Source organism: Crotalus tigris, unplaced genomic scaffold (genome assembly GCF_016545835.1).
Source record: "Crotalus tigris isolate CLP2741 ecotype Arizona unplaced genomic scaffold, ASM1654583v1 scf7180000017772.1543713, whole genome shotgun sequence".
NCBI classification, from domain to species: Eukaryota; Metazoa; Chordata; class Lepidosauria; order Squamata; family Viperidae; genus Crotalus; species Crotalus tigris.
Genome location: NW_024096623.1, coordinates 661,846 through 687,675, shown reverse-complemented (window position 1 = coordinate 687,675; position 25,830 = coordinate 661,846). Strand labels below are relative to the sequence as shown.

Sequence of the window (25,830 nt, the reverse complement as noted above, 5' to 3'; positions counted from 1 at the left end):
AAAATTCAAGGAATCTCTGATGAACGAATGTAATTGAACAGCAGTCATCTGACAAAGACTAGTCTTGAGAAGACCTCATCTATGTAAACTCTTTGGGTGACTCCTAGCACATCTTACCTCACAAGCCAAAATTGTAGGGCTAAACTTGAGAGCTACCCTTATATGTTACCCTGATCTCCTGAAAAAAGGTAGAATGCCAATATAATAAATACTTATTCTAAGTTACAGTATAAATAGCATGATCCAATAGGAAATATTCTAGGGACAAGTTAGGAAAGTATACTAGGCAACAATTTATATTAATACACCATATGTACCTCCTGGTTGATGGAATGACAGTAACAGCATGTTGGCTTACAAGGTAGCCTTTAACTTAGAGAATCTAACTCATATAAACTAGCATAGACATATTTGGGTTTAAGCAACTTTACAAAAGATAAGGCTATGAATAGTTGCTTTTCAGAACGCTTACATATTGCCTCCAGAAACAGATCCCATCATTTTTTTTTCTTGTAAAAATTTTTATTTTCACTTTTACAATACATAACAATCTTACAAATACTTCAGATAAAAAACAAAACAAATTGATACACACCACATTCGGTCTTGCCCGCCCATTTCCCCCCAAACCGCATCCCACCTCAAACCAACTTACTTCTTTCCCTCTTTTTCTTCACTCACCCCCTCTCCTCCTTCACCTCCACCTTCCTACTTACTTCTCACCTTCTTCTTCTCCCTCTTGATGCGGTCCAGGGGAAATGCCCGAGCAGTTCCTCTCTCAAAATTAAAACATTAATATTATATACAATAAGACTATTTCTACTTTATCTGAACTACTTAAACTTCAACCCATCCACCCCCCTCCCCCCACCCCCTCCCCCCGACTTCCCAGAGCAAAATACAGGATTATGCAAACATATTAAACATAATCTATTTAAGTTTACTAATTATACAATGAACAAAATCATAAAAACCCTTAACTCTCTTCAAACTTTAACATCATAATTTATAAACAAAATCATTACTCATAGAATAAGTGAAACTTTGTAGTTCCATATTTCTTCTGAACATATTCTATCCATCTTCTCCATACGTTAAAATATCTCTCTTGTGAATGGTCCTTTAAATAAGCAGAAATTTTAGCCATTTCTGCTAAATTAGAAACCTTAAATACCCATTCTTCTAAAGAAGGCAGAGTATCCTTCTTCCAATATTGACTCACCAGTAATCTTGCTGCGGTTATTAAATTCAACATTAAAATAGTTTCTTTAACACTAAAATCCACAAAAATTCCCAAAAGAAACAGTTGGGGAGTAAACTTAATCTTCCTTTTAAAAACCTTTTGAATGTTCCACCAAATCATAATCCAGAAGGCTTTAATAACTTTACAAGTCCACCAAACATGAAAATAGGTTGCATCCAAGCAACCACATCTCCAACATTTAGGTTGCAGGTTCAGGTACATACAGGACAGCTTTTAGGATCCAGATGCCATCTATAAAACATTTTATAAAAATTTTCCCTCAAGTTCTGGGCCTGCGTAAATTTAACATTTCTAGTCCAAATTACCTCCCATAAGTCCAACGAGATCGGTTCTTGAATATTCTGGGCCCATTTAATCATACAATCTTTAACTAACTCTGTTTCTGAATCCAATTTTATTAACTCATTATAAATTCTTTTAATATGGGCACATTTCTGATCCTTGATCTGAATTACCAAATTTTCATCTACTAAAGTAATTCCCATTTTCTTATCCGAAGTCCATCTCTGCATGATTTGCAAATATTGAAACCACGATTGTAAAATATTTTCTTGCCTTAACACATCAGAAGACTTTAATTGCCAATCAGTGCCCGACCAAATAAGTAACTCTTTATACGAAATGTTGTCAAAATTCACCCCCTTAGAAACCCCCTGGATTGCTTGTCCAGGGATCCCCCAAATAGGTATTTTATAATTTAACTTATAATAATATTTTTTCCAAACTTGAAGTAAAGCATATCTTAAAATATGTGACTTAAATCTACTTTCTTATCAAAAATTAAATATGCATGCCAATCCCACCCTTCAAGAACAAGAATATCTCTATTTGTTAAATTAAGCCAATCACTTACTAAAGTTAAAGTGGCCGCATCATAATATAATTTCAAATTAGGTACTTTAAGTCCACCTCTCTCTCGAGCATCTTGTAAAATCTTAAACTTTACCCTTGATTTCTTCCCGCCCCAAATAAATTTATTAATACGCTTCTGCCACTCATCCAAATTAGCATCCTTCTTTAAAATGGGTATTTTAAATATCATTTTGATATCACTTTCAGGATAACATGAGTGAAAATGTGCATTTCATTCAGGTTCTGTTGGCACACTGGTATCTTATTGGTCATGATGGAACAGAAACATGCTAGAAACATTCAGGGTCTTTAATCTGATTCAGCATAGTTGTTGTAATGCTCCTATTGTGTAACTTTGTAGACCAAGAACAGACAAGATATGGTCTTCCACTGCAATTCCCAGGCACTTCAATCAGCATGCTAACTATCAAGAATATTAGGAATTATAATAAAATAACAGTTTCAGAGGCACATAATGCCCACATATCTAAGTGCTGAAAAAAGTAAAAATAAAATAAAGCTAACAGCTAACCAATATAATGATAGCATTATAAAGATTTCCAATAGGCTGTGGAACAAAGTAGAATTGAGACAGAAACCTTGAAAACATATTTGTACATCTTTATCTTTCATATAGTATTTTCCAATGTATTGAGCACTCTTTTGTTTTCATGAGAAATCTGAGAATTTTGCCCATAAGTGGAGTAGAAAGCTGATATATTTAAAGGGAGCCAGATATTAGCTTTTTAAAAAAATACATATTGTATGGACCACTGCAAAAAACATGAACCTGAGAATGTGGAAGAAAGGATATCTTAGTAAATGAGTGAGCTTAATAAAATTATACTCATAATCAAAGATGGATTACCATCTGCTGGTTTGTATATTTAAGTAAAGTCTTACTTTTCAAATATTTTCCTCAGAACATCTATCACTATTGTCATTATTATTTTCCTACTCAGCATTTTTAATGTAAAGTAGCTAACAACAGTTAATAAAAAATAAACAATAAAGATAAGCACTCTAGAGCAAGTAAAAGAGAAAACAGAACATATATTTTCCAAAGAAGCAGTGGAAAAAAAAAGTTAAACCCTCTGTTCCCCTCAAATATATACATACATAGTCATATAGTACATGTCAATCAGCAAAAGAAGAAACATATGTAAGAGAACAGACACATTTTTAAAAGAAAATATTCCATAATATTGGTATATCAATTGAAAAGTTCTATCCATTTGACTTACCCTGACAATGGACAACACTGTATCAGGATCTCTAATAGAAAACTTATAGTCTTTAAGCTATATAAGTTTCCAGAAGTGTTTTAAAGTAAGAACCAATATTCTAAAGAATAGCGGAGAAAAAAACCAAACCCTTAATATATTGTGATTATGTGGTATGCAATAAATGTGTTTTATCAGCCATCCTTAGAGAATACTCAAGCTACATTGTTTTTGATCCTCTAACATTTCAGGTCAGGCTTTACAGGGTCAGTCCCACCATGCTGAATCTGGACATGGCTAATACATAACTGATCATAGCCAATCAAAATAATACATTTTAAAAGAGAACACAGCTGGTATACTAGCCAGAACTGGTTATAATGTATTCCTTAGTCTTTCCTTTGCCAGTAAATCTGCAAACAACATTGAATCAAGGATCAAATATCTTAAGAGAGAATGAAACTTGATCTAATGAAAGCTGTATATTTATCCATAGAGCGACAATGTACAGTATTTTCATCTTCTGTTTCATTGTACTATTATATTTAGATTTTTTTTAAAAAAACAAACCTTTTAAATTTTCTAATGGGACTAAGAAAAGGAGACACAGAATCTCATAAGGCTAATCAAAAGGTTGGTGACACTTACACAAGAGTCAGTAGCAGAAGATAACATTTAACTTTGCTACACATCAATTTTTACCTAATTCCACAGCAGGCTTTAATTATTTTTCTAGCCATCACCAGAACCTAGGGAGGGAAAACTTTTGGGAAAGCATTTTCATGAAATATTTGTTGTTGTTAGGAAAATCTAAGTACTTCTTCTACTATTAACTATTTTCTTTCCCTTAATTATTATTTTTTACTTCTGAGTTACATTATCATAATAAATACAATGTAGTAAAATGTGTACTAAGATAGTGCTATTCTCTGCTATGAAAGCAGTTAAAAGTATAAAATATTTTTTAAAAAATTTGAATTGTAGCAAAATGTTTTATGTACTCCAATATCACTGAACTGGATTATTTCGATATGTGCTTTCCCAATATTTTAAATAAATATAACTTAAGATATACACTAATGTTTTTTTCAGAATAAAATAAAATAGGCAAGTTATTAGAACTTTAGGTTGTTGTTTATACATATTTAAGTAGAAATAACTCCATTAAAATTAGTGGAATAGGCTGTTCTTGCAGAGGAATAATGACTAGAGGGACAAGAAGAACAATTGAGTGATTCTGACTCCTAGTGCTTATCCCATCCCAAAACAATGGCTTGATCTCTTATTAAAAATCATTGTTAGTTAAATAAGAAAAAAACGGCTTATTTTACTTCACATGTAATGTGTCATTAAGAATCATGGAGACACAGAAATTTAAACTTTGTTATTAAACTTCAGGCTCTTAAGATCACAAATCATTTAAGGTCTTAAAAGGTACATATAATACATCAATCACCTGCCTTTCTTTACTTAATGACCAGTAATGGGCTGACATGTTTAGCATGTTTCCTTTCCACAAAATATACCTTTATAAGTTTTCAGACAAATTTTGAAATGTAATGTATACTTTTGGAGCACAGAGTCTATCAACAACAACTACTACTATAACTATTATTTATATAAATGTTAAGTAATAGAAAAAATAATAATTTAATCCAGTTTTATAACAGACTGTGCATTATGTTTCTTGAAATATTTTAAATTTCTGAATATTCTATTTATTTTTGAAAATTGTGCATGTAAAGGAGAAAGAACATTTATTTCTATTTGTATTATTTCCAGTCCTGGGAGGTATAGTATTTTATATAATGAGTATATAAAATAAGAATTAAACAAAGTAAACAAAGTAAAATGCATTGTGATATTATTTTCTAAACCAGTTTAGACTCACTATTAATAATTTAAAGTTGTACCTTAAGGGTGTACAGTGCAATTAATAGATTGTTTTATGCATATCCCATTTCCCCTTACACACACACACAAACACACACACACACACGGACGGAAAATTGTTCCTATTGATAGTAAAATAAATTGTTAGTAAAATAAAACTTCTAATACAATTTTTGTTTCAAATAAGTGATAAAAACTTATCCAATGCTAAAGACCTATTGAAATCACTGCAACTTGATTTCAAGTAGGCGTATATATGCTTATGTACATGACAAAATAAAAGTGAAGTACAATTAAACTGCTAACCAAGTTAACTATATGCTAGCAATCTTCATTAGAGGGGAGAGTGGCTTTTTATGCAAACCTTTCACATCAATACAAGCACTAGAACTCTGTCTGTAATGACATCTGCATGCCCAACTAACAGATGCGTCTAAGCAACTGAAGTTCCTTTTCAGCACCTGAGACAGCACTCTAAAAACTGGCTATATTCCCTTCAGTAGCTTCACCATGCAGTCCATTCTGCTGCCATCCAAAAGCTAACTGCATATGGCACACCCAAGCCAGCCATTACACTTGATTTTGCTGCATTATAACTTCCCAAATCAAGAAAAGGTCTGTCTCAACAGAGGAAATGTAGCATCTAAAACTATCAAGGGAATAGTACACTAGATTGCAGTCAAGGGACTAGTAAACCTCATGTTATCTATTGACCTGGTTTGCTTTAAACCCATGCACAAACTTTCCAACCACTGAAGGAGATACAATGGAGATGTTTTGCTAAAAGCTCTTTATCTCTCTACCAAAAGGGCCCCTTGTTCAATCTGTTTCAGCCCCCACAAATAATAAAAAAGCATTCCACAAGCTACCAAGACAAAATTCAAAATCAGATAAAAATCCATCCATTTGAGGCAACACTCTCATTTTCAGGTGGAAATAATTAGAGGTCTACTCACCATGTTGACTTCAGAGACCATGTCGATACTGGCAATATCTATGTTCATCCCGACATTCACTGGGGGGCCTTAATGAAGAAACAGACGGAGGCGTCATTTCGACATACAGTTGCCTGGCGCCTAGGGGTTGGGGGGCTTTCATCTTCCTCGGCAGAACCCCCACCCCCAACCCATTTAACTCATACCAAGAACGCCTAAGGGAGGGTTAGGGGTGCCTCCCCAAGGCCTCTCACCTCCAAAATCCGGTCTGAGGCGAATGTCGTAGCCTTTCAACAATTTATCCACAGTTTCTTTCACGAAGGACATGTTCCCAGGATCGTTCACACTGTGGAAGAAGGAGTTTGAGGGAAAGCGGGCAGGGAGGCAGGAGAGGCGGACATGAGCGAGGGTATCAGAGAAGTCGGAAGAGACAGCAGAGGGATAAGGAAAGTGAAGTAACGGGATGGGCCGGCCGGGACAACAAAAGGTGAGGAAAAAGAAGTCGAAAGGAGGCAGAGACAGCGAAGCAGGAGGAGTGAGGAAGGGACAGAGGTTGTAGGAAAGCTTTGGTCAGTTCTTTTCCTCAGCGAGGCGCAGCCTTCCTCTCCCTCCTCCCCGCCAGCCGCTGCTCCTACCTCTGGGCGCAACAGACCACGGCCACCAGGACGGGAGCGGAGAAGAAGCCGAAGAGCCTGCCTCCCCCAAAGCCCCACATCCCTCCTCTCCGGGCTCCCTTGCCGCCGCCGCCGCCGCCGCGTGCGGTTCCGGCTGCCCGAGAGCCGCTGAGGAAGAGGCGGAGGCGAGCGTCCCCTTTCCCCTCCTTCGGCACGTCCCCCCTGCCGGTAGCGCAGCAAAGCTCCTGAGGAAAAGCTGAGGAAGGCTTCTCCTCCCACTTCTCCCCGCGCGCGCGCGCCTGCTCTAACAGGACCCCACCCGGCCGCCTGCCGCGTCGCGCCGCGGCTCAGATTTGCTGTTCAAGGCACCGGCGAGATGCGGCTGCGGGCTTCGAGGGGTTCCTCCTCGTCCTTCTCCTTTTCCCCCAAGGAGAGTTCTGCCGGCCGGTGACGGCATCCATGGGTTGCCACGGAGGCACCCACGAGCCGTTTCGCCCGGACGCTTTGTCCCGATTGCGCCCACCTCCATCTCTCAAGCGGGAATCGCCACCAGCCTTCCCCGCCCCCACGGCCCCTCGCCGGTGCCGCTTTGCTGCCTCCACTGAGGCGGCAGTTGGCGACGAAACCAATCTGTGGGCGCTAGAGAGCGAAGCCGGCGAGGGGCCGTGGGGGCGGGAAAGGCTGGTGGCGATTCCCGCTTGAGAGGTTAAGCGAGCCGCGGCCGTGGGGAACAAAAACCACAGGTGAAACTGTTCCTAAGCCTTGAGAGTGGAAGAGGGCCGGTACCAGCCGCTCCCGCCGGGGCGGGGGGGGGCACTGGGTGCGGGGCTTAAGAGACCGGCCTGGCTAACCCTGGCCTGCTGTGCTGACTCCGAGCAATCCAGGGCATCTCGTAAGTCCCGCTGAAGTTCTTAGTTCACGGACTAGGGTACCTGCTCTTGCTCTTTCTTTCTTTTTTAAAATATATATTTATTATGTTTTATCAATGGAATAAAATGCAAAACAGGAAAAAACAATAAAACACGTTCAACAGTAGCATCAACAACAAAAAATGTGGACAAAAATGTAAAAGAAAAAAAATGATCCAAACATCAAATAAGTTAAACATAAAAAAAAAAATCCACCATGGCTGGATCCTGAAAAATAATAATTAAAAACTGATAAATTTTCTTTCCGTTACATAATGAGTCTGCAAATAGTTATAAACTTGCTCTTTCTAATAAACTTTATCATCTGTGATTTCTTTCCATGTCCTTAATAAACTGTATTAACATCTGTTGTGATTTCTTCATTCCTAACAGGTATGTGCTTATCTTATTTTTTGCAGCTCAATCACTTCACAAAATACCCACCATAAATCAGCAATCACGCTTGGTTTCTAAATCCCAGAGTTTTTTCTTTCCTCCACCTTCCAGAAATGATGTTGGCAGCATCCAGTCAACATCTGGATACTCTATGGCACTGATTCTCTTAAAGATGACCTAGTCCTAGAGTACTATTGAATTGCAGCACTGTGACTGTTTCCTAAGGGTAAAAACTCTCTTAGTGGACTAGTCCAGGGGCATTAGCTGCTCTGGCAGGTAGCTTGATGACTTTGCAGTTCCTCTTTATAGGAATGTTTTGGAATTTATTAGTAGTAGTCAAATGAAATATACTTGAATAGAAATATATATACAGGAGGGATTGGGAAATATAAGCAATTTATTTTATTTCCTTTTGGTGCTAAGTGAGGAAGAGATGAAATTCTTTTGTTTCTCTCTAAAAGTTGAAGTAGCTAAGAGCAGGCCAATTATGCTTTGCATTTTGTTCCTTGTATTACGTTGAATGTAATCACAAATTATTTTCCAACTTTTTTGGGGGATTTGGGAAAAAGAAATAGCTAGAAGCACAGAGATGTCATATCAACCTAGCAGCAACACCCAAATTCTAGAAACAGCAAAACCTAGACACAAACACTTATGTACTTCCTGATTAAGTGCCAGTTCTTTCTTCTGCCTTACTAAACTCTAAAAGAGTTTAGAAATTTCTTACAATTTCTTATTTCTTATAGCCTCTGACAAAAACTCTGCTCCTCCATGCCCTTATCTTTAATTAACCTTCTAGTTATTTAGGAAGCTATCTTTTCTAAATCTCCTGAAAAGTTTTAAACTTTACTTTTCTTTTGGCACAACATCTAATTTTGAGAAGTAAATTAAAATGAATTGCCAGTGAAGTCATTTTCATGAATTATGAGTGGAAGGATGCTATTCCTGCACTGAACTAAATATCAACCATAGGAAGTCTATTGATGTCTCTATGCAGGTTTTCTCCAGAGATCTCCATACTCTGTGACTAAGTGGCAGAAATGGAAAGACACATGACTTTGGAGTAATGTCTTATGGCCTATTTATTCATATGAAGCTTTTTTTTAAAGGATACAATTCATGAAGGAGATTTTTTAAATGGAGGAACACATTCTGGATAATGTGCTATCATGACTGGAAATGCAGACCTGGAGACATAACTGTCTACAACTAAATCTAGTTGGAAAATCATGTATCAGAACAAAAATTATCATTGGCAGCATTCTATATTTATTTATTTATTTATTTAAAATATTTATGTAGCTGCATATCTTACATTGAACTCTGGGCAGTTCCCAAAGAGCAGTTAAAAGAATATTGATATACCATTAATACATACATATATCTATTAAAACCACAAACATTAAAACCTGGCACCAAAATTAAACTTTCACATGCAGACATAAGTCCTCTGTCAATCTCACCTTATCCCAGTGCGTGAGGAAAAATATAAGTGCTTTTCAGAAAGGGGAGGCTAGGAAGGTAGATTTACACCTTAGTCTAAAGATTAGAATCGTGAGTATGTTCAGGGCTAAGAGATAGAGAAAATGAATATCACACTGGATAATTCATGGAATATTCATCAACTCAAAGATAACCTAAGATACAGTATTTGGCTACTCAAATACAAAATACTCAAGCATTTCTTTCTCAGTGACAGCCCAGACAAAGAGCTTATCTGTATGGTTTAGGCTCAGTTCAGAATTGACTATCCTGGCTTCACTGATGCAATCATCCACATATTGTACATCTAGAAAAGTGTGTATTAGAAATGGGGCTAGGGCAGAAAAAGATAGACAAAAAAAATAAATAAGGAAAACAGGAATGAAAAGATATGTGATGCAGAAAAATGGAAAAGGAAAGTTTTCCCCTTTCAGTAGAAATAGGATCATACAATAAAAGCTAAATGGTAGGAGATTCAGGAAACAATAGGATGTATTTTTATATATGCTTCATAAGCACTAACTTGTGCAATGAAAAACTATCATCTCATATTGCTTAACACTCTCCCCCCACCTCTGTGTGTGTGTGTGTATGTGTGTGTGGGTAGTAGGGCGGAGTGTTTATGCAAGGTAACGCTATCAATATGTTAGTCATATTTCTTTCTTAAAAGAACAAGAAGCTGCCCAGGTCTCCTTTTGCCTTTATGTGCATTCAAATTCTTTTTGAAATTTATAATTTATGTTTTCTTAAGTGAAGTATTTTTAAAAGAAAGTATGAGATTGTGTTAAAGAGATGCACATAATCAAGCACTGTGTTTTTCACTAATGTCCTATATAGACAAATTGGAAGGCAATGTAAGGTGTGAGCAAATCAACACTTAGGTTAAATGTGTAAAATCCGTTGTTGTTGTTATTGTTAGTTGCAAAGTCGTGTCTGACCCATCACAACCCTATGGACAACATTCTTCCAGGCCTTCCTGTCCTCTACCATCTTCTGGAGTCCATTTAAGCTCACACCCACTGCTTCAGTTACTCCATCCAGCCACCTCATTCTCTGTCGTCCCCTTCTTCTACTGCCCTCAATCTTTCCCAGCATTAGGCTTTTCTCCAGTGAGTCCTACCTTCTCATTAGTACTTGAGTCTCAGCTTCAGGATCTGGCCTTCTAAAGAGCAGACAGGATTGATCTCCTCTAGGACTGACCGGATTGATTGCCTTACAGTCAAGGGGAGAAGTCCAGGAGTCTTCTCCAGCACCATAGTTCAAAGGCCTCAATTCTTTTGCACTCAACCTTTCTTATGGTCCAACTTTCACAGCCATACAGTGCAACTGGGAAAACCATGGCCTTGACTGTACATACTTTTGTTGGCAGGGTGATGTGTCTGCTTTTTAGTATTCTGTCTAGATTTGCCATAGCTTTCCTCCTCAGGAGCAAGCGTCTTTTAATTTCTTGGCTGCAGTCCCCGTCTGTGGTGATCGTGGAGCCCAGGAAGATAAAATCTGTCACTACCTCCATTTCTTCCCCATCTATTTGCCAGGAATTGAGAGGACTGGATACCATGATCTTGGTTTTCTTAATGTTGAATTTCAAGCCAACTTTTGCACTCTCCTTCTTCATCCACATCAAGAGGCTCTTTAGTTCCTCTTCACTTTCTACCATTAGAGTGGTATCATCTGTATATCTTAGGTTGTTGATATTTCTCCCAGCAATCTTAATTCCAACTTTTGATTCATCTAGCCCTGCCTTTCTCATGATGTGCTCTGCATATAAGTTAAATAAGCAGGGTGACAGAATACAGCCTTGCTGGACTCCTTTCCCAATTTTGAATCAATGAGTGGTTCCATGTCCAGTTCCCACTGTTGCTTCTTGACCTGCATCTAGGTTTCTCAAGAGACAAATAAGATGGTCTGGTACTCCTATCTCTTTAAGAACTTGCCACAATTTGTTGTCATCCACACAATCAAAGGCTTTAGCATAGTCAATGAAGCAGAAATAGATGTTTTTCTGGAACTCCCTAGCTTTCTCCATGATCCAGCATATGTTGGCAATTTGATCTCTAGTTCCTCTGCCTCTTCAAAATCCTCCCTGTAGTTCTGGAATTTCTCAATCCACATATTGCCGGAGTCTAGGATTTGTAGGATTTGAAGCATAACTTTACTTGCATGTGAAATGAGTGCAATGGTGGGATAGTTTGAACATTCTTTGGCATTGCCTTTCTTTGGAATTGGAATGTAAACTGATCTTTTCCAATACTGTGGCCACTGTTGAGTTTTCCAAATTTGCTGGCAAATTGAGTGTAGTACTTTTACTGCATCGTCTTTTAAGATTTTGAATAGCTCAACTGGAATACTGTCACCTCCACTAACTTTGTTATTACTCAGCTTTCCTAAGGCCCATTTCACTTCACATTGTAGGATGTCTGGCCCGTGGTCAGTGACCACCCCATCATGGTTAAAGTCATTCTTGTATAGTTCTTTTGTGTAATTTTGCTACCTCTTCTTAATCTCTTCTGCCTCTGTTAGGTGCCTGCCATTTTGGTCCTTTATCATGCCCATCTTTGCATGAAACGTTCCCTTCATATCTCCAATTTTCTTGAAGAGATCTCTGGTTCTCCCTATTCTATTGTTTTCTTCTATTTCTTTGCATTCTTATCTCTTTTAGCTATTATCTGGAATTCTGCATTCAACTGGGTGTATCTTTCTCCTTCTCCCTTGTCTTTCGCTTCCCTTCTTTCCTCAGCTATTTGCAAAGCTTCCTCAGACAGCCATTTTGCTTTCTTGCATTTCTTTTTTGGGGGGGATGGTTTTAGTTGCTACCTCTTGTACAATGTTGCAAAACTCCATCCATAGTTCTTCAGGCACTCTATCTATCAGATCTAATTCCTTAAATCTATTTGTCACCTCTACTGTGTATTCATCAGGGATATGATTTAGTTCATACCTGAGTGGCCTAGTGCTTTTCCCTACTTTCTTCAATTTAAGCCTAAATTTTGCAGTGAGAAGCTCATGATCTGAGCCACAGTCAGTTCCTGGTCTTGTTTTTACTGACTGTATAGAGCTTCTCCATCTTTGGCTGCAGAGCACATAGTCAATCTGATTTCTGTGTTGACTGGTGATATTCCATGTGTAGAGCTGTCTCTTGGGTTATTGGAAAACAGTGTTTGCTATGACTATGGTATTCTCTTGACAAAATTCTATCAGCCTGTGCCCTGCTTCATTTTGTACTCCAAGGCCAAACTTACCTGTTATTCCAGTTATCTTTTGGCTTCCTACTTTAGCATTCCAATCTCCCATGATGATAAGGACATCATTTTTTGGTATTGATTCTATAAGGTGCTGTAGGGCTTCATAGAACTGGTCAATTTCATCCTCTTCAGCATCAGTGGTTGGGGCATAGACTTGGATTACTGTGATATTGAATGGTTTGCCTTAGATTTGCATTGAGATCATTCTGTCATTTTGGGGATTGTATCCCAGTATTGCTTTTCCTACTCTTTTATTGACTATGAAGGCTACTCCATTTCTTCTGAGGGATTCTTGCCCGCAATAGTATACCTGATGGTCCTTTGAATTAAATTCGCCCATTCCTGTCCATTTTAGTTCACTGATTCCTAAGATGTCAATGTTCAGTCTTGTCATCTCTTGTTTGACCATGTCCAGTTTGCCTTGATTCATGGATCTTACATTCCAGGTTCCTATGGAGAAAAGATCTTTACAGCATCGGACTTTCCTTTTACCACCAGATGCATCCATAGCTGAGCATCCTTTCGGCTTTGGCCCAGTCGCTTCACTCTTTCTGGCACTACTAGTACTAGCCCTCTGCTCTTCCCCACCTTCCAACCTGAGGAGCTCATCTTCAAGCATCATATTTTTTGCCTTTTGGTACTGTCCATGGGCTTTTCATGGCAAAGATACTGGAGTGGGTTGCCATTTCCTTCTCCAGTGGATCACATTTTGTCAGAACTCTCTGCTATGACCTGTCCTTCTTGGGTGGCCCTGCATGGCATAGCTCATAGATTCATTGAGTTACGCAAGCCCCTTCACCATGAGAAGGCAGTAATCCATGAAGGAGAAATCCATTATATTTATCCAATTAAGATTATTTCCCCATTTAGCATTCTTACAAGATGTCTGTTTGCTGGAAATCTGTGTGAGGAAAAAATTAATTGATTATGGATATTGAATATTTGTTTTTTTTCTTTAGATTTTTATTTCCTTGTTAACACTTTACAAATGATACATGAATTAAAAAGTCTTTGGGCAGATAATTGTATGTTGAAAGAAAGTGAAATATTAGAAACCAACTGTTATGTCCCGAGCCTTGCAAACGGGCTCGGGGCGTTTGCAGGCAGTCCCGGGCAGGTGCAAGCTGCCCGGGACCAGACAGGCTGTCGCCAGCGCCTGTGCGCATGTGCGGGTGCTGGCGCGGGAAAAGTAACACAGTGACCCGGGAACTGCCTATATAAGAGGCTAGGAGCTTTTGGGCGTTGCTGAAGCCTTCACTTGTAAGCTGAACACAGAATAAAAGGAAACCTGAGAACTACAACTGCTTCTCGCGTCTGCTTTTCGCCACGGACTCAACACCAACCATGGCATGAAATCTTACTTTCAAGTACACACCAACTTGTTACCTCTTATAAGTCCTGATAAACATTGTCAGCAATAAATCAGATCCTATAAACAGTGATTTGAAACCAAACCCAACTGAATATAATAGAATCACTTTTGTATAAAATCATGTAAGACTGCTCATATTTTTATCATGGTACAAGTTAAGCTAGAAGAAACCTCCATAATGTTTCCTAGAATTTCAGTCAAAGTTGCATTCTGTCTTAAGTCTTTGACTTCCCTTTCTTTTATACCCCAGGATTTAATCTAATATTTAAAAACTTCATTTTTGCATTACTTTAACCTATTTGCAAATGGAGATAAGGTACATTAGTGATGGCAGTAGCCAATATAGCTATCCAGTATAGGTGCTTTTTCTTTAGTTAAGACTGAACCATAGTAAGATTGTGTAACTGGTTTTCTTAAGAGCTTGGAAATCAGTGATGTTGCTGCCTCTGTCCTTCCTATTTGTTCTTTGTTGTTGTTATTGTTGTTCAGGTTTTAGCTAAAATCCTTCTGTTTCAATGGAGGAGATGAATAAATGTGGTTTCAATGAACGAGATAGAAAATTTTAAATTTTAATTTAATTTGTAAATATACTACATTTAAATGTTAGCCCACCATTCTAATGCCTAGTCAATGTGGCTTGCAACACTACAATATCACTTCATGCGTTACAATAAAATATTAAAATAAAAATATATTAAAAATGTATCAAACACATTATCCTATTAGTAAAAGGTGTGGGATTTTTCTATAATCTTTGATTTAAAATATGGGGTAAAACTATAAGCTTTAAATAAAATAACAATTACCCCTGCCTATAGCTGTCACTTAAATGGACTATTCGGCAAACCCTTGGTACATAATTCTATAAAAAGTGTAATATTACATTGGAACAAATTTAAATCTATTCTAGAGCCTGATTTGAATTGACCAAATTGCCTAGTGCATTTTTGCCAAGAAATCATCTCAGCATAATGAACACATAGTTTATTCAACACAAACAACATTTGTGCACATGGACAGCACCAAATTAACAACATTGAAATCAGATAGACTTCAGTTTATGCCAACAATGCTGGAAAGGTTCAGTTGCATCTGTTAAGATACTTCCTGGTGCTGATTGTAGTGCAGACCATAAGCTATTAGTGGCTCAAACTGTGCAAAGTGAAAAAAGATATTATTCCTCTAAAATTCAATGTGAACAATATCTCACCTATGTATGCCATAGAAGTTAATAGGTTTGAACCAATCTAGAAGGGAAAGATCCAAATTAACAGTGGTGAGAGATCCAAGATAAAATCATGGAAATTGCTGGAAAGCATGTGTCATGCCAAAAACCAAAGAGAACAAATACAGTAAGTGTGACATCATCAAAATAGCTGACCAGCAAAGGGTGGCCAGAGCCAAAGGTAATAAGGGTTAAAAAGCTTAATGCAATTTTCCAACATGAAGCCAGGAAAGACAGTGGAAGTGGGAGGAGCAATGTCAACATCTGGAAGAAGCTAACAGGAAGGGACAAACTAAAGTCATGTTTGTTATAATGAAAATGATGTGATCCAGCTTTTCAGCACAGCAAGGATCTATTAAACACTACAGTGGGGATGTACTAAGTGACTAGCAGAAGATCAAGAATAGGTGGAAAGAATATACAGAAGGACTTATAGAAGTTTGACTTATTATCAGGATGACAATGACAATAACCAAACTAATAAAGAACCAAACATCTTGACAGAAGAAATAGAATGGGTCATGAAGAAATTGCTGAACTGGAAAGTCCCAGGTGTTGATGTAATACCTGTGGAATTACTAAAACCAGTGCCAGTTAATATTATCACTGCCCTGTGGAAGAGATATGGTCTTCATGTCAATGGCCTCAGGACTGAAAAAGATCTGTTTTTATCCCATTAGAAAAGAAAGGCAATGCCAGAGACCGCTCCAACTATTCCACAATTGCATTGGTTTCTCATGCAAACCATAATCAAAGCTTTTGACTGTGAAGAACGCAATAAACTATGAATGACGTTGCATCAACTTGGTATCACCACCCACTTGATCAGACTTATCAAATCACTATACACTGATTAGGAGGCAAAAATGAGAACACTCTCTGGTAACACAGATTGGTTCAGGATCTGTAAGAGAGTTAGACAGATATGTACAGTATTTTATCACAATTTTTGTTCAATCTATATGCTGAAATGATCATGTGGAAATTAGAATTGTAATTGCCTGATGTTGGAGTGAAGATTGGGGGAAGAACCATAAATAATTTGAGGTACACAAATGATATAATGCTATTGGCTGAAAATAAGGATCACCTTGAAAAAATGATCTGGAAAATCAAGGACAAAAGTGAAAAAGTAGGATTGAGTCTTATCAGGAAAACAAAGATAATGACAACAGCTGCAGATGGACATGAGTTGTATAAAATCAACAAAGAGGAAATTGAATTAGTTCATTTGCCTTGTATCAAAAATTGTTCACGATGGCAGTTCTACTCCTGAAACCAAATGTAGGATAACCTTAGGCCACGCTATAATGGTTAACATGAATAAGATCTGGCAAAGCAGAGATATTGATATAAATACAAAAAGCAGGTTAGTTAGAAAATGGTCTTCCTGATAATGATGTATGGGTGTAAGAGTTAGACACCAAGAATGACTGAAGAAATAACATTTGTCACTCTCCCTAATTAAGTATTTTGATAAATAGATAAATTAGCCAAGTAGGCAAGAATAAACAAGCCCAGAATTTTTAAGTTACACACATAAAATTTCTCATAATGCTCAGACAAGCAATTAAAAAAAATATATTCTTTGGACTGTCTAGTATAGACTATTCATTCTTTGGATTATGTCTTAATTTGTTTCAGTTTAAACAGCAACTTGATCTTTTCAGATATTAAAAGGGAATTTTATTATTTATTTGCTGTAGTGTTCCATATTATTCAATCTTATATTCTTCAGAGTTGAAATAATATAAAACCCAGAGTTAACAACATCTATTTGTATAGATCAGTTTTTTCTTTAATATCCATGTAATAATCTAATTTAACTGCATTGAGAATTTTGCAAAAAATAACACTATGGTTCAATTACAAACTATTGTAGTGAATAAATGTGACTTCTATGACAGAAAGACTAAAACAAAGAAGGAAGAAGAAATTTTGTGAAGTTAAAAGTAAATAAAAGATGTCACTGAATATCTCACTTTCAGTCAATTCAGTACAAGTAAGACTAATACTCTGTTGGTAAGATTATTCCAGAGTTCCATAATTTAGTGATTCTTGCATACAAATTTCTCATAGTGTCTGCAACTTTAACCAGAATACATAATAATGTACAGTATGCTATCTCATCTAAGATGTGTTTGACTGCTCATCTCATAATTTCTAAACAATATGGACAATGACAGTACTAGCTAAAGATGATTATAATTGTAGAACAAGACATAGGAGAGGAAACCAGACTAGGAAGAATCAATGTCTCTTATACTTACAAGGAATTATTTCAAATCAAGGCTAATTGATATCAGGTTGCTTCTGTCTCATGATCAGTAGAAGTGAGCAAGGCGGATGGGGATAACTGACCATGAATATATGTCCTACCTTAATATTTTCTATGCAGAGAGGCATTTGTGCTATATTCCTTCATTAATTTACTCACACACCCAAACATACTACAACTAGAAACATTTTTCATTGATAACAATGGTGGCTACTTTAAGTTCTAAGAGCAATAGAAGGTGGGGAGTAGGGTTTGAACATAGGAGGAAAGAAAGAAATACATAGAAATGTCTATACTTGAAGAGATTTATTGCCCAAAATGTCTTAAAAAACAAAATCAAATATTTTAAGTAAATATGTGGTGATCCTAGTTTATCAGTTTAATTATTAAACCTTAGGGTATTGTGGTTGCGTATTGACAAAAGGAGTATACTAGTATAGCAATTAGTGCTCTGGAGACCAACAATTCTAGTCCCTCCTTGGGCACAAAGCCAACTGAGTGACCTTGTGCCAGTCACTTTCTCTCAGCCCTAAGAAGGAGGCAATGACAACTGATAAAAGTTGCCAAGAAATCTGCAGGGATTTATGCAGGCAATCTTTGAGAATCAGACAGGATTGAACATAAGAAAAAAAAACTGAATGACAATCGCTGCATAGAGATGCATAGCAATGAAGCTTTAAAATTTCCACTAAATCAGTGAAGACAACAGGAGGAATTATTCTGTTGAAAGGCAAAGTTTAACTCTTCATTTTCTAGCAACAATATCTTAAAGATTCTCCCAGAATGACAATGAAGAACTAAAACAGCATCGACTGTTAGAAAAACTTTGTTGTCAAAGCTTGTTTTAAAGCCTTGTGGATTGGGGAAAATTCTGATCTTTGCTGATGTGTGATGAAAGCTTCCCCCCCCCCCCCAAGGATGCAGAGTTGGAACTCTAGTTTGGGAGAAGGGGCAATGGCTCAGGACTGTACTGTAAAAAAAGAAGTGGAGAGACAGATATATGGCTTTAGAAGAGAGAGTCTATGTTAGGGTCTATAGAAAGAACAGTTCACAAAGCTCTGCAGGATGGCTAAGCATATGGTCCAGATAATTCTTCATGTCTGCCATAATGAGATAAATAGTTGACAGCATGGCATGCATTTGTACAATTTATTTATCATGATGACAGGAATTGATATTGTAAGAAATGAAAGCCACATGCAATCCTTTTAAGTGAGGATCATTTCCACATGTTTGTCATTTCCTTTAAGACGTGTGATTCTGTTCATTTTTAAATCAATCTGAGTTTATCAGAAATTGCTTTGTGAATGCTACTTTTTGTATTATGGTTAAATTGGAAGGGACTTAGACAAATCTGATACCCACTCATTCATCTACTCTGAAATCCTAAGAATTCAGACTACTTTTTAGTACTGATGTATAGGCTGAGAAAATGGAGTAAACCTACCATGTGGGTTAAGAGAATTTCTGGCAGATCACTTTAAAAGCACGGCAAATCACAATTTATTATTTTTTTAACTTGTGGTAAATCTGATATATCACAAGTCTTGCAAAATAAAATTAAGTATGAGTGAGAGAGTCCATACTGCAATTGACAAGTTGGCCCAACTTCATCAGCTCTTTTTTATAGTACTGTTGACCAGGATTAAATCTGTATTTCATTATTTCACATCTTTGTTGTTTATGGTAATGTCATGCTTATTGACAAGCATTTTGTTTGCTTCTCAGAGTTTTAAAATTAATGATTTACATAATTGTCACTGATTATCTTATGATTGTGCACATGAAAGTTTCCACTGCAGGCTACCTATTGAATGCATGGTAGGACAGTTCAAATATCAAGGCATAAATACATAGAACACTACATGGAATATTGCTGTAAAGCAGTGCCTGAATATGCAGTTTGTGGCACAAATAAAAGACATATGTAATTAGAGCCAACACATTCTCCTCTCTCTCTCTCTCTCTCTCTCTCTCTCTCTCTCTCTCTCTCTCTCACACACACACACACACACACACACACACACAGATATTTTAATTCTTTAGGTGCCCTATATTTTACAAGCAACTGGATGTGTCCTTATTAGTCAGGGAGGAGCCTTCAAGAAAGAAAATGTCATCTTCTATAAATAGCCATACATTTGGATTACTTATTTTTTTAAATGGATCATTTTGAGTACTAAGCAAGAAACAATATGTACTGGTGTGCTTCTTTCTTTCCTTGACATATTAAACACATTTTTAGTTTGAAGTAAAAAAAAGTGGCAGAAAGGTGGGTGAAGAAAAGGATAGGCGTTAACCCTTTTTCTCTATGTTCTATTCACAACTATTCTATTCACCAATCAGGGCTTTCTTTTATGAGACAAAACAATATGTTTGCTCATGGAAGATAAACAGCTCATATTTTAAGCAAAAAGGTGCTGGATATGAAGAGGAAGATGAAATGGAAAATACAACTTTTTTTCAGCTCTGCTGAAAGGACATCTGTATTAGGCTCTTTGTATCTTTGAACTGTACAGAGCTATTCATTACATAAAGCCACATAAAGTATTTTAAGAACTGATTTCCAGTTCCTATATACATCTCTTTTTCTTTTTGTAGGTACTTCCTAGATTATAAACTTATGAATAGAGACAGGCAGAATTTATTAATATAAACAGGTCTGGAAATCTTTTTTGGAATGAGAGTTAGATACAGGAAACTATTCCAAACAAAAGGCTGGAGGGAGTATAAAAACCTACTACACTATGTGCTCAGCCCTTCTCTCCTCTGCTCTTTCCTGAAGAACCATCTCTCTGCAATAAACTGTAACCTTCTTCCCAAAAAAAAATGTGTTACTTTTATAATTACTCATTATCATCATGAGAGGCTACATAAATGTTGTAAATAAATATGTAATATTATTTTAAAAATGGATAGATCTTTACACATCACTCTCTTTATGTCTCAGCTGCAGAAGAACGTCAAAATGAGCCCACCACAAGACATAATTAAGGCATGATTTACCTAAGGTACACACAGAAATCTTTAATAGAATAATTCAGGATTTTAGTTAGCTGTGAACTGGCAGTTGTCATAACACTTCTATAAAACAAATCAAAATAGTTTTTGTGGAACCTAACATTTCAATTAAAACAAACATGAGTATTGTGAGTTGAGTCTCAGTAAATGTTCACAAATACCATATTTCTGAGTTAGTAAAGGAATTTTTCCTTTGTTTGCAAACATCATTACAAATATTATTATTTATAAATATTATTATATCAGTATTATTTGTAAATAAAATATGAAAATATTTGTAGATACAGAGAAATCCTATAGGATGTAAAATACATTCCTATAGAACAAGAAGCAGCAGCACCTAGGGTGTGGAGACAAGGGAGGAATCAGTCTGGTGTAATTATGCTCCCACAAACAATCCAAGTCCAGCTCCTCCCCTTGAATTCCATCGACTCTTATCTAGCACCAATATAGTGCTGACCATTAGTTGATTATATTCTTATATATAGGCATGAGCAATAAATCTTTTTAACCGAAATTTAACTTGTGGTCCTGATTCTTTGCACCTGACAATTCCTGGTTTTATGGTGGCTTATTTTTCTTCCATTGGCTAGGACATGACCATTCAAGTTGCTATTACATTGCATATATAGAGCAGTTTCCATTTATGTAGTCATCTAAGATTATACAGGTAGCAACATAAATGTAAAAGGCCTTATAGAGACCACTACAGATAGGAAACAGTTTTTAGTACTCACTTTGCCCCATAGATTGCATATAACTTTTTGTTCTCCTCAGCAGCATTCCTAAAAATAAGAAAAAGTATATATTGAATCCATATTATCCATATACTGTATATTACTTTTTCATTGACTTCTTGTTTCACTTGTCACTTCTTTTCCCCACTAGAGTAGGGAAAGAAAAACTAAAGAAATGTTTCTGCATCCAGTAGTGTCTGATCCTGAAATCATTTTATTAGAAACTGGGTAAAGTTGGTTTTACGCAAGACTTCCATAATTGTTAACAAATAATAGTCTATTAATTGTTTAGCAATTTCTTTTTAAATAGTTTACACTGTATTCTTTGTTACTTGGTTACACCATTGGGTTAGAGTTATAGAAATACAGTTCTATGAATGTATTATTATTATTCAACCAAATAGATCCACAGTAAGATGAAAACCTCTTCAATGAAGGTTATGGGCCATAATCTAGCAAAATGTAAGGGAGAAGTTTTCAACTTGGAGCCAGAATGACTGGGCCAAAATGATTGGCCCAAAGTGATGATAGCCTTCTATGCCTAAGAGGGGACTAGAACCTGAGTCTCCCCTCTCAGTGACATATTTGTGTGTCTCTGTAAATATACACACAGAGAGATAGGGTATACAAAAGGTCAGTTCCCATAGACATTTTATTATATAAAGACATTAAACATTTAGATTGGTTTCTCTGAAAACATTTCTCTGAAAAAATGTTAATAAACTTAATAAAATGTTGTGGTTGGCCTATGAGGCCTAACTTTAAAAACAGACCGTGTTATGTGTAAAATTACCTTCATATTTACATTGAAATGAAAAAAATAACAGAGAAGCATAGTTCTGTTTATACTGTAAAACAGTTTTATAAATAGCTTCAGTTTTTTTAAATCTACATAAGTGATTCCATCAATAATCTTTAAGACCACAATTTTACCATATAGAGAAAGTTAAAAATATACAGACTTCCTATGTGCACATAATATTATTTCATAGTTTCATATGATATATTATCCATATTATGCTTTTTAAATTGATACTAAAATCTTAAGGCTTTTCAAGGGGGTCAGCTCTTACAATAGTGAAAACAAAACATAACATATACACCTTGCAACGTATTAAAAATATTACTGGCATTGATTGCATTATTCCTAAATATGCTAAAATCATAAAATGATTTTGCTTTAACACAAACTTACAGATTTCCCTCTCTATAAACAAAATATGTTTAATGAGCCGTGGTGGCATAGTGGTTAGAATGCAGTACTGCAGGCTACTTTTGCTGACTGTCTGCTGCTTGCAGTTCAGCAGTTCGATTCTTACCAGCTCAAGGTTGACTCAGCATTCCATTCTTCAGAGGTCAATAAAATGAGGACCCAGATTTTGGGGGGCAATATGCTGACTCTGTAAACCACTTAGAGAAGGCTGTAAAGCACTATAAAAAGGTATATAAGTCTAAGTACTGCTACTAAGTACTATTAAGAGGAAGACCCTGAAACACTTTTATTTGATACTCAGAAGGCATTCAATTTTAAGTAATTCTGATGTCTAACTTAGATATGATTATATTATAACATTTATTGTTGTTTCACATTTTCTACTCTCATAAACATGGCAGTATAATTGTCACCAAACTATTAGTATGATATGCTTGGACACAAACTTGCAAATTTAAAAAAAAATAATCTCAGTTTCCAATAAGTTAAAACACTCCGTGGGGAATTCGGGACATTCAGGCAATTCAAATGAGAGTAAAAATTTATTGCAAACTTAATCTGAAGTTTAGGGAACAGTGGGAGTTAAGGAATTCAAGGTAGGCTGTATTTAGATCTCTTGTGGGTGCAAAGGGACTCATAACTGATAATGCATTTGACCCCTCCCTTGGGCTCAGCATAGTCATTTTCTACATCCACTTTTGTTTAGAAATGGAATAAAAAGGGATTATATAATCATAACTGACCAAAAACATTGTTTGGATGAAAGCATAGTCATGTTACAAGAAAGGAAAAGTATAGCTTTAACATTTAAGTATGTTTTATTTTGTTATGACCAAGTCTTTCCAATGTGGAAATATTTTAATCTGGATTCCCAAAATTAGAATAGGGATTATTCTTGGTTAATAGCTCATGATGTGAATGCTTTTTCACGTTCAAATACTTCCTTTTATTTTGTGTTGTGTGGCCTTCAAAATGTAAGAGGCATTTAAGAAAAATAATTGGCAAAAGAATCCCTAGAAATTATTTTTGAAATATAGGAAATAAACATAGTTCACACCTTCACTCTACACCACGGCTGTCAAACTCGCAACATCACATGATGTGTCATGACATATCGTCACTTTTTTTCCATTGCTGGCAATGGGGGGGGGGGCGGTTTCGGCATGACGCATCTGGCCCGCAGGCCGGCAGTTTAACACCCCTGCTCTACACTAATGCCCTAAATCAGCCTCGGATATTGTCATCTTATTGATAAGTATAATATAAGTATTAATAAGAATAATAAACATAGAACTAGACACATAATATCAGCCTTCTGTTCACAAACTATACATTCCAGATCATTACTATGCATTAGAAAATTTTAAAAATATAAGCATATAAGATGCAGAAGTAAGCTCAGTTTTTTTTACTGTAATGTGATGAGTTGTGCATTTTTGGAAAACAAAAGTATCATAACTGTTATTATGACTGCTTGCTCTTTAAAAATTGCTACTACAGTGTTATTAACTGCACCAGATGGAAAACGATTGATAACTGGTATTGCTATATGTCTGAATGGAAACCAGAGAGCATAAATCAATGTGAACTGCACACAGCAACACAAAGATTACACTAGAAAAGGGATTGGGAAGCCTTCTCAAAACACTTTTCCCCCAATCTAATATGCTCAAAGGTTGAACCAGGAGCAAAAGAATATGACATGTTGCTGCATTCTAAGTTCAGTATGGGTGTTTGGTTATGTATTCAAAGATAGTTTAAATGAGTGCAGCTTGAGGTACTTTTTCATGGCTAAGTGGACTTCAGCTCCTTAGAATGCATTTCTTATGGGAACTCCTAAAAGTTTCAGACCATACCTGCAGGGTGTACACTTTGTGTGTGTAGCACTTATTTAAACTTTAAAAAGTTTGACTCTTGAGATCCTCCAGCTTAATATACTGTGTCAATAATAACATTATTTATTTCCTAAATATTGGAACAGAGAAAAATAGCAGAGTGAACCTAAGTGCTTTTTGGCACTGTGGAGGCAAATAAGAAAATACTGTTGGAAAAGCCATTCAGTAAAATATAAAGGGCTTTATATTTTACAGTTTTTAATACACACTAGTGGGGATTTATGAGTTGTTGTATAATATTTCTAGTTAGATTTATGAATCAGTCTTTGTCATGAATGAATTATTGAACGGGGTATTTAAATGGCACAATATAACACAGCCAGCATTATGGAGCAGTTAATATAGCGGGCCTACAACCAAGGAGACCCAAGTTGAAGTCTACCTTCAAGCATGGAAACTCATGGGATAAATGGGCCAGTCACTATTTTTCAGCTCAGCTTACTCACAAGGTTGTTGTTTGGAGAAAAAAATAGATGAACTGCTATGTGCTCCTAGAGGCAAAGAATGATATATATCTAATATATAATAAATAAAACAAAAATGGATGCATAGGGGTATTCAGAAACAACATTGTGCCCTTCCATCTTCTGTAAATAATAGTGCAAGACTTTGGAGAATCTTATTTAAGAGAAAATGAAATGAAAGAAGACTGACACTCCTTTCTGGAAATCATTCTTTGTAGCTGGCTCAGGAATTCTGAAAGTTGAAGTCCACAAGTCATAAAATAGCCATTGTTCCCCACCCCTGCCATAGAAGGATATATTATATATAGAATTTCTATGACATAAAGATAAGTGAGCCTGTGTGAAGAAAATTAGCACTGCTTCTGGCTAGAAAAGAAAAAGACCAAACAGAACTGCTAAGGAGATAAGGATAACCCTGATTATATTGGGAACCAATTATAGTACAACAAACATCAAGAAGAATAACAGCAGAGATAATTATTACTCCTAGCAAGGACACCTGAAGATGACAACTGACTTCTTGATATATGCCAGTTTCCAGAATTGAACTTTTCCCCAAAACTGGAGAAAATACCATTAGTAAGACAGTAGCATATAGTATTCATCTCACATACAAGATTTATGAAGAATGGATGAATCCCTAGGGATTCCAAAAATGCTTATCACAGAAACAAAGGATAAAAATAGCTTAAGAAGTGAAGAAGAGCCCTGAGATAGCTTGCATACAACCTCATCTTCTGAGCCATTCATGCAAACAAAAAATGATAGTTATTCTATGCAAAGTAGCCATTGCATTTTTCTGAGCACGTTTAGACA

The 25,830-nt window shown here is 36.4% G+C and overlaps 1 protein-coding gene across 4 annotated transcripts in view; it reads right to left on the bottom strand.

Annotated features, from left to right (window-relative positions):
* GABRB3 (gamma-aminobutyric acid type A receptor subunit beta3) overlaps positions 1-25,830 on the bottom strand; it is a 543,595-nt gene that overhangs the window by 261,454 nt on the left and 256,311 nt on the right. The window contains exons 2-4 of one of the 4 annotated variants that reach the window (XM_039341825.1): positions 21,443-21,490; positions 6,422-6,513; positions 6,189-6,256 (exon numbers count right to left, since the gene is read on the bottom strand). In XM_039341825.1, coding sequence (XP_039197759.1) covers positions 6,189-6,256; positions 6,422-6,513; positions 21,443-21,490 — 208 coding nt within the window. Of the gene's footprint in view, positions 1-6,188; positions 6,257-6,421; positions 6,514-6,802; positions 7,116-21,442; positions 21,491-25,830 lie in introns of those variants that run through there. The other 3 variants (XM_039341828.1, XM_039341826.1, XM_039341827.1) reach the window with 3 other exon arrangements.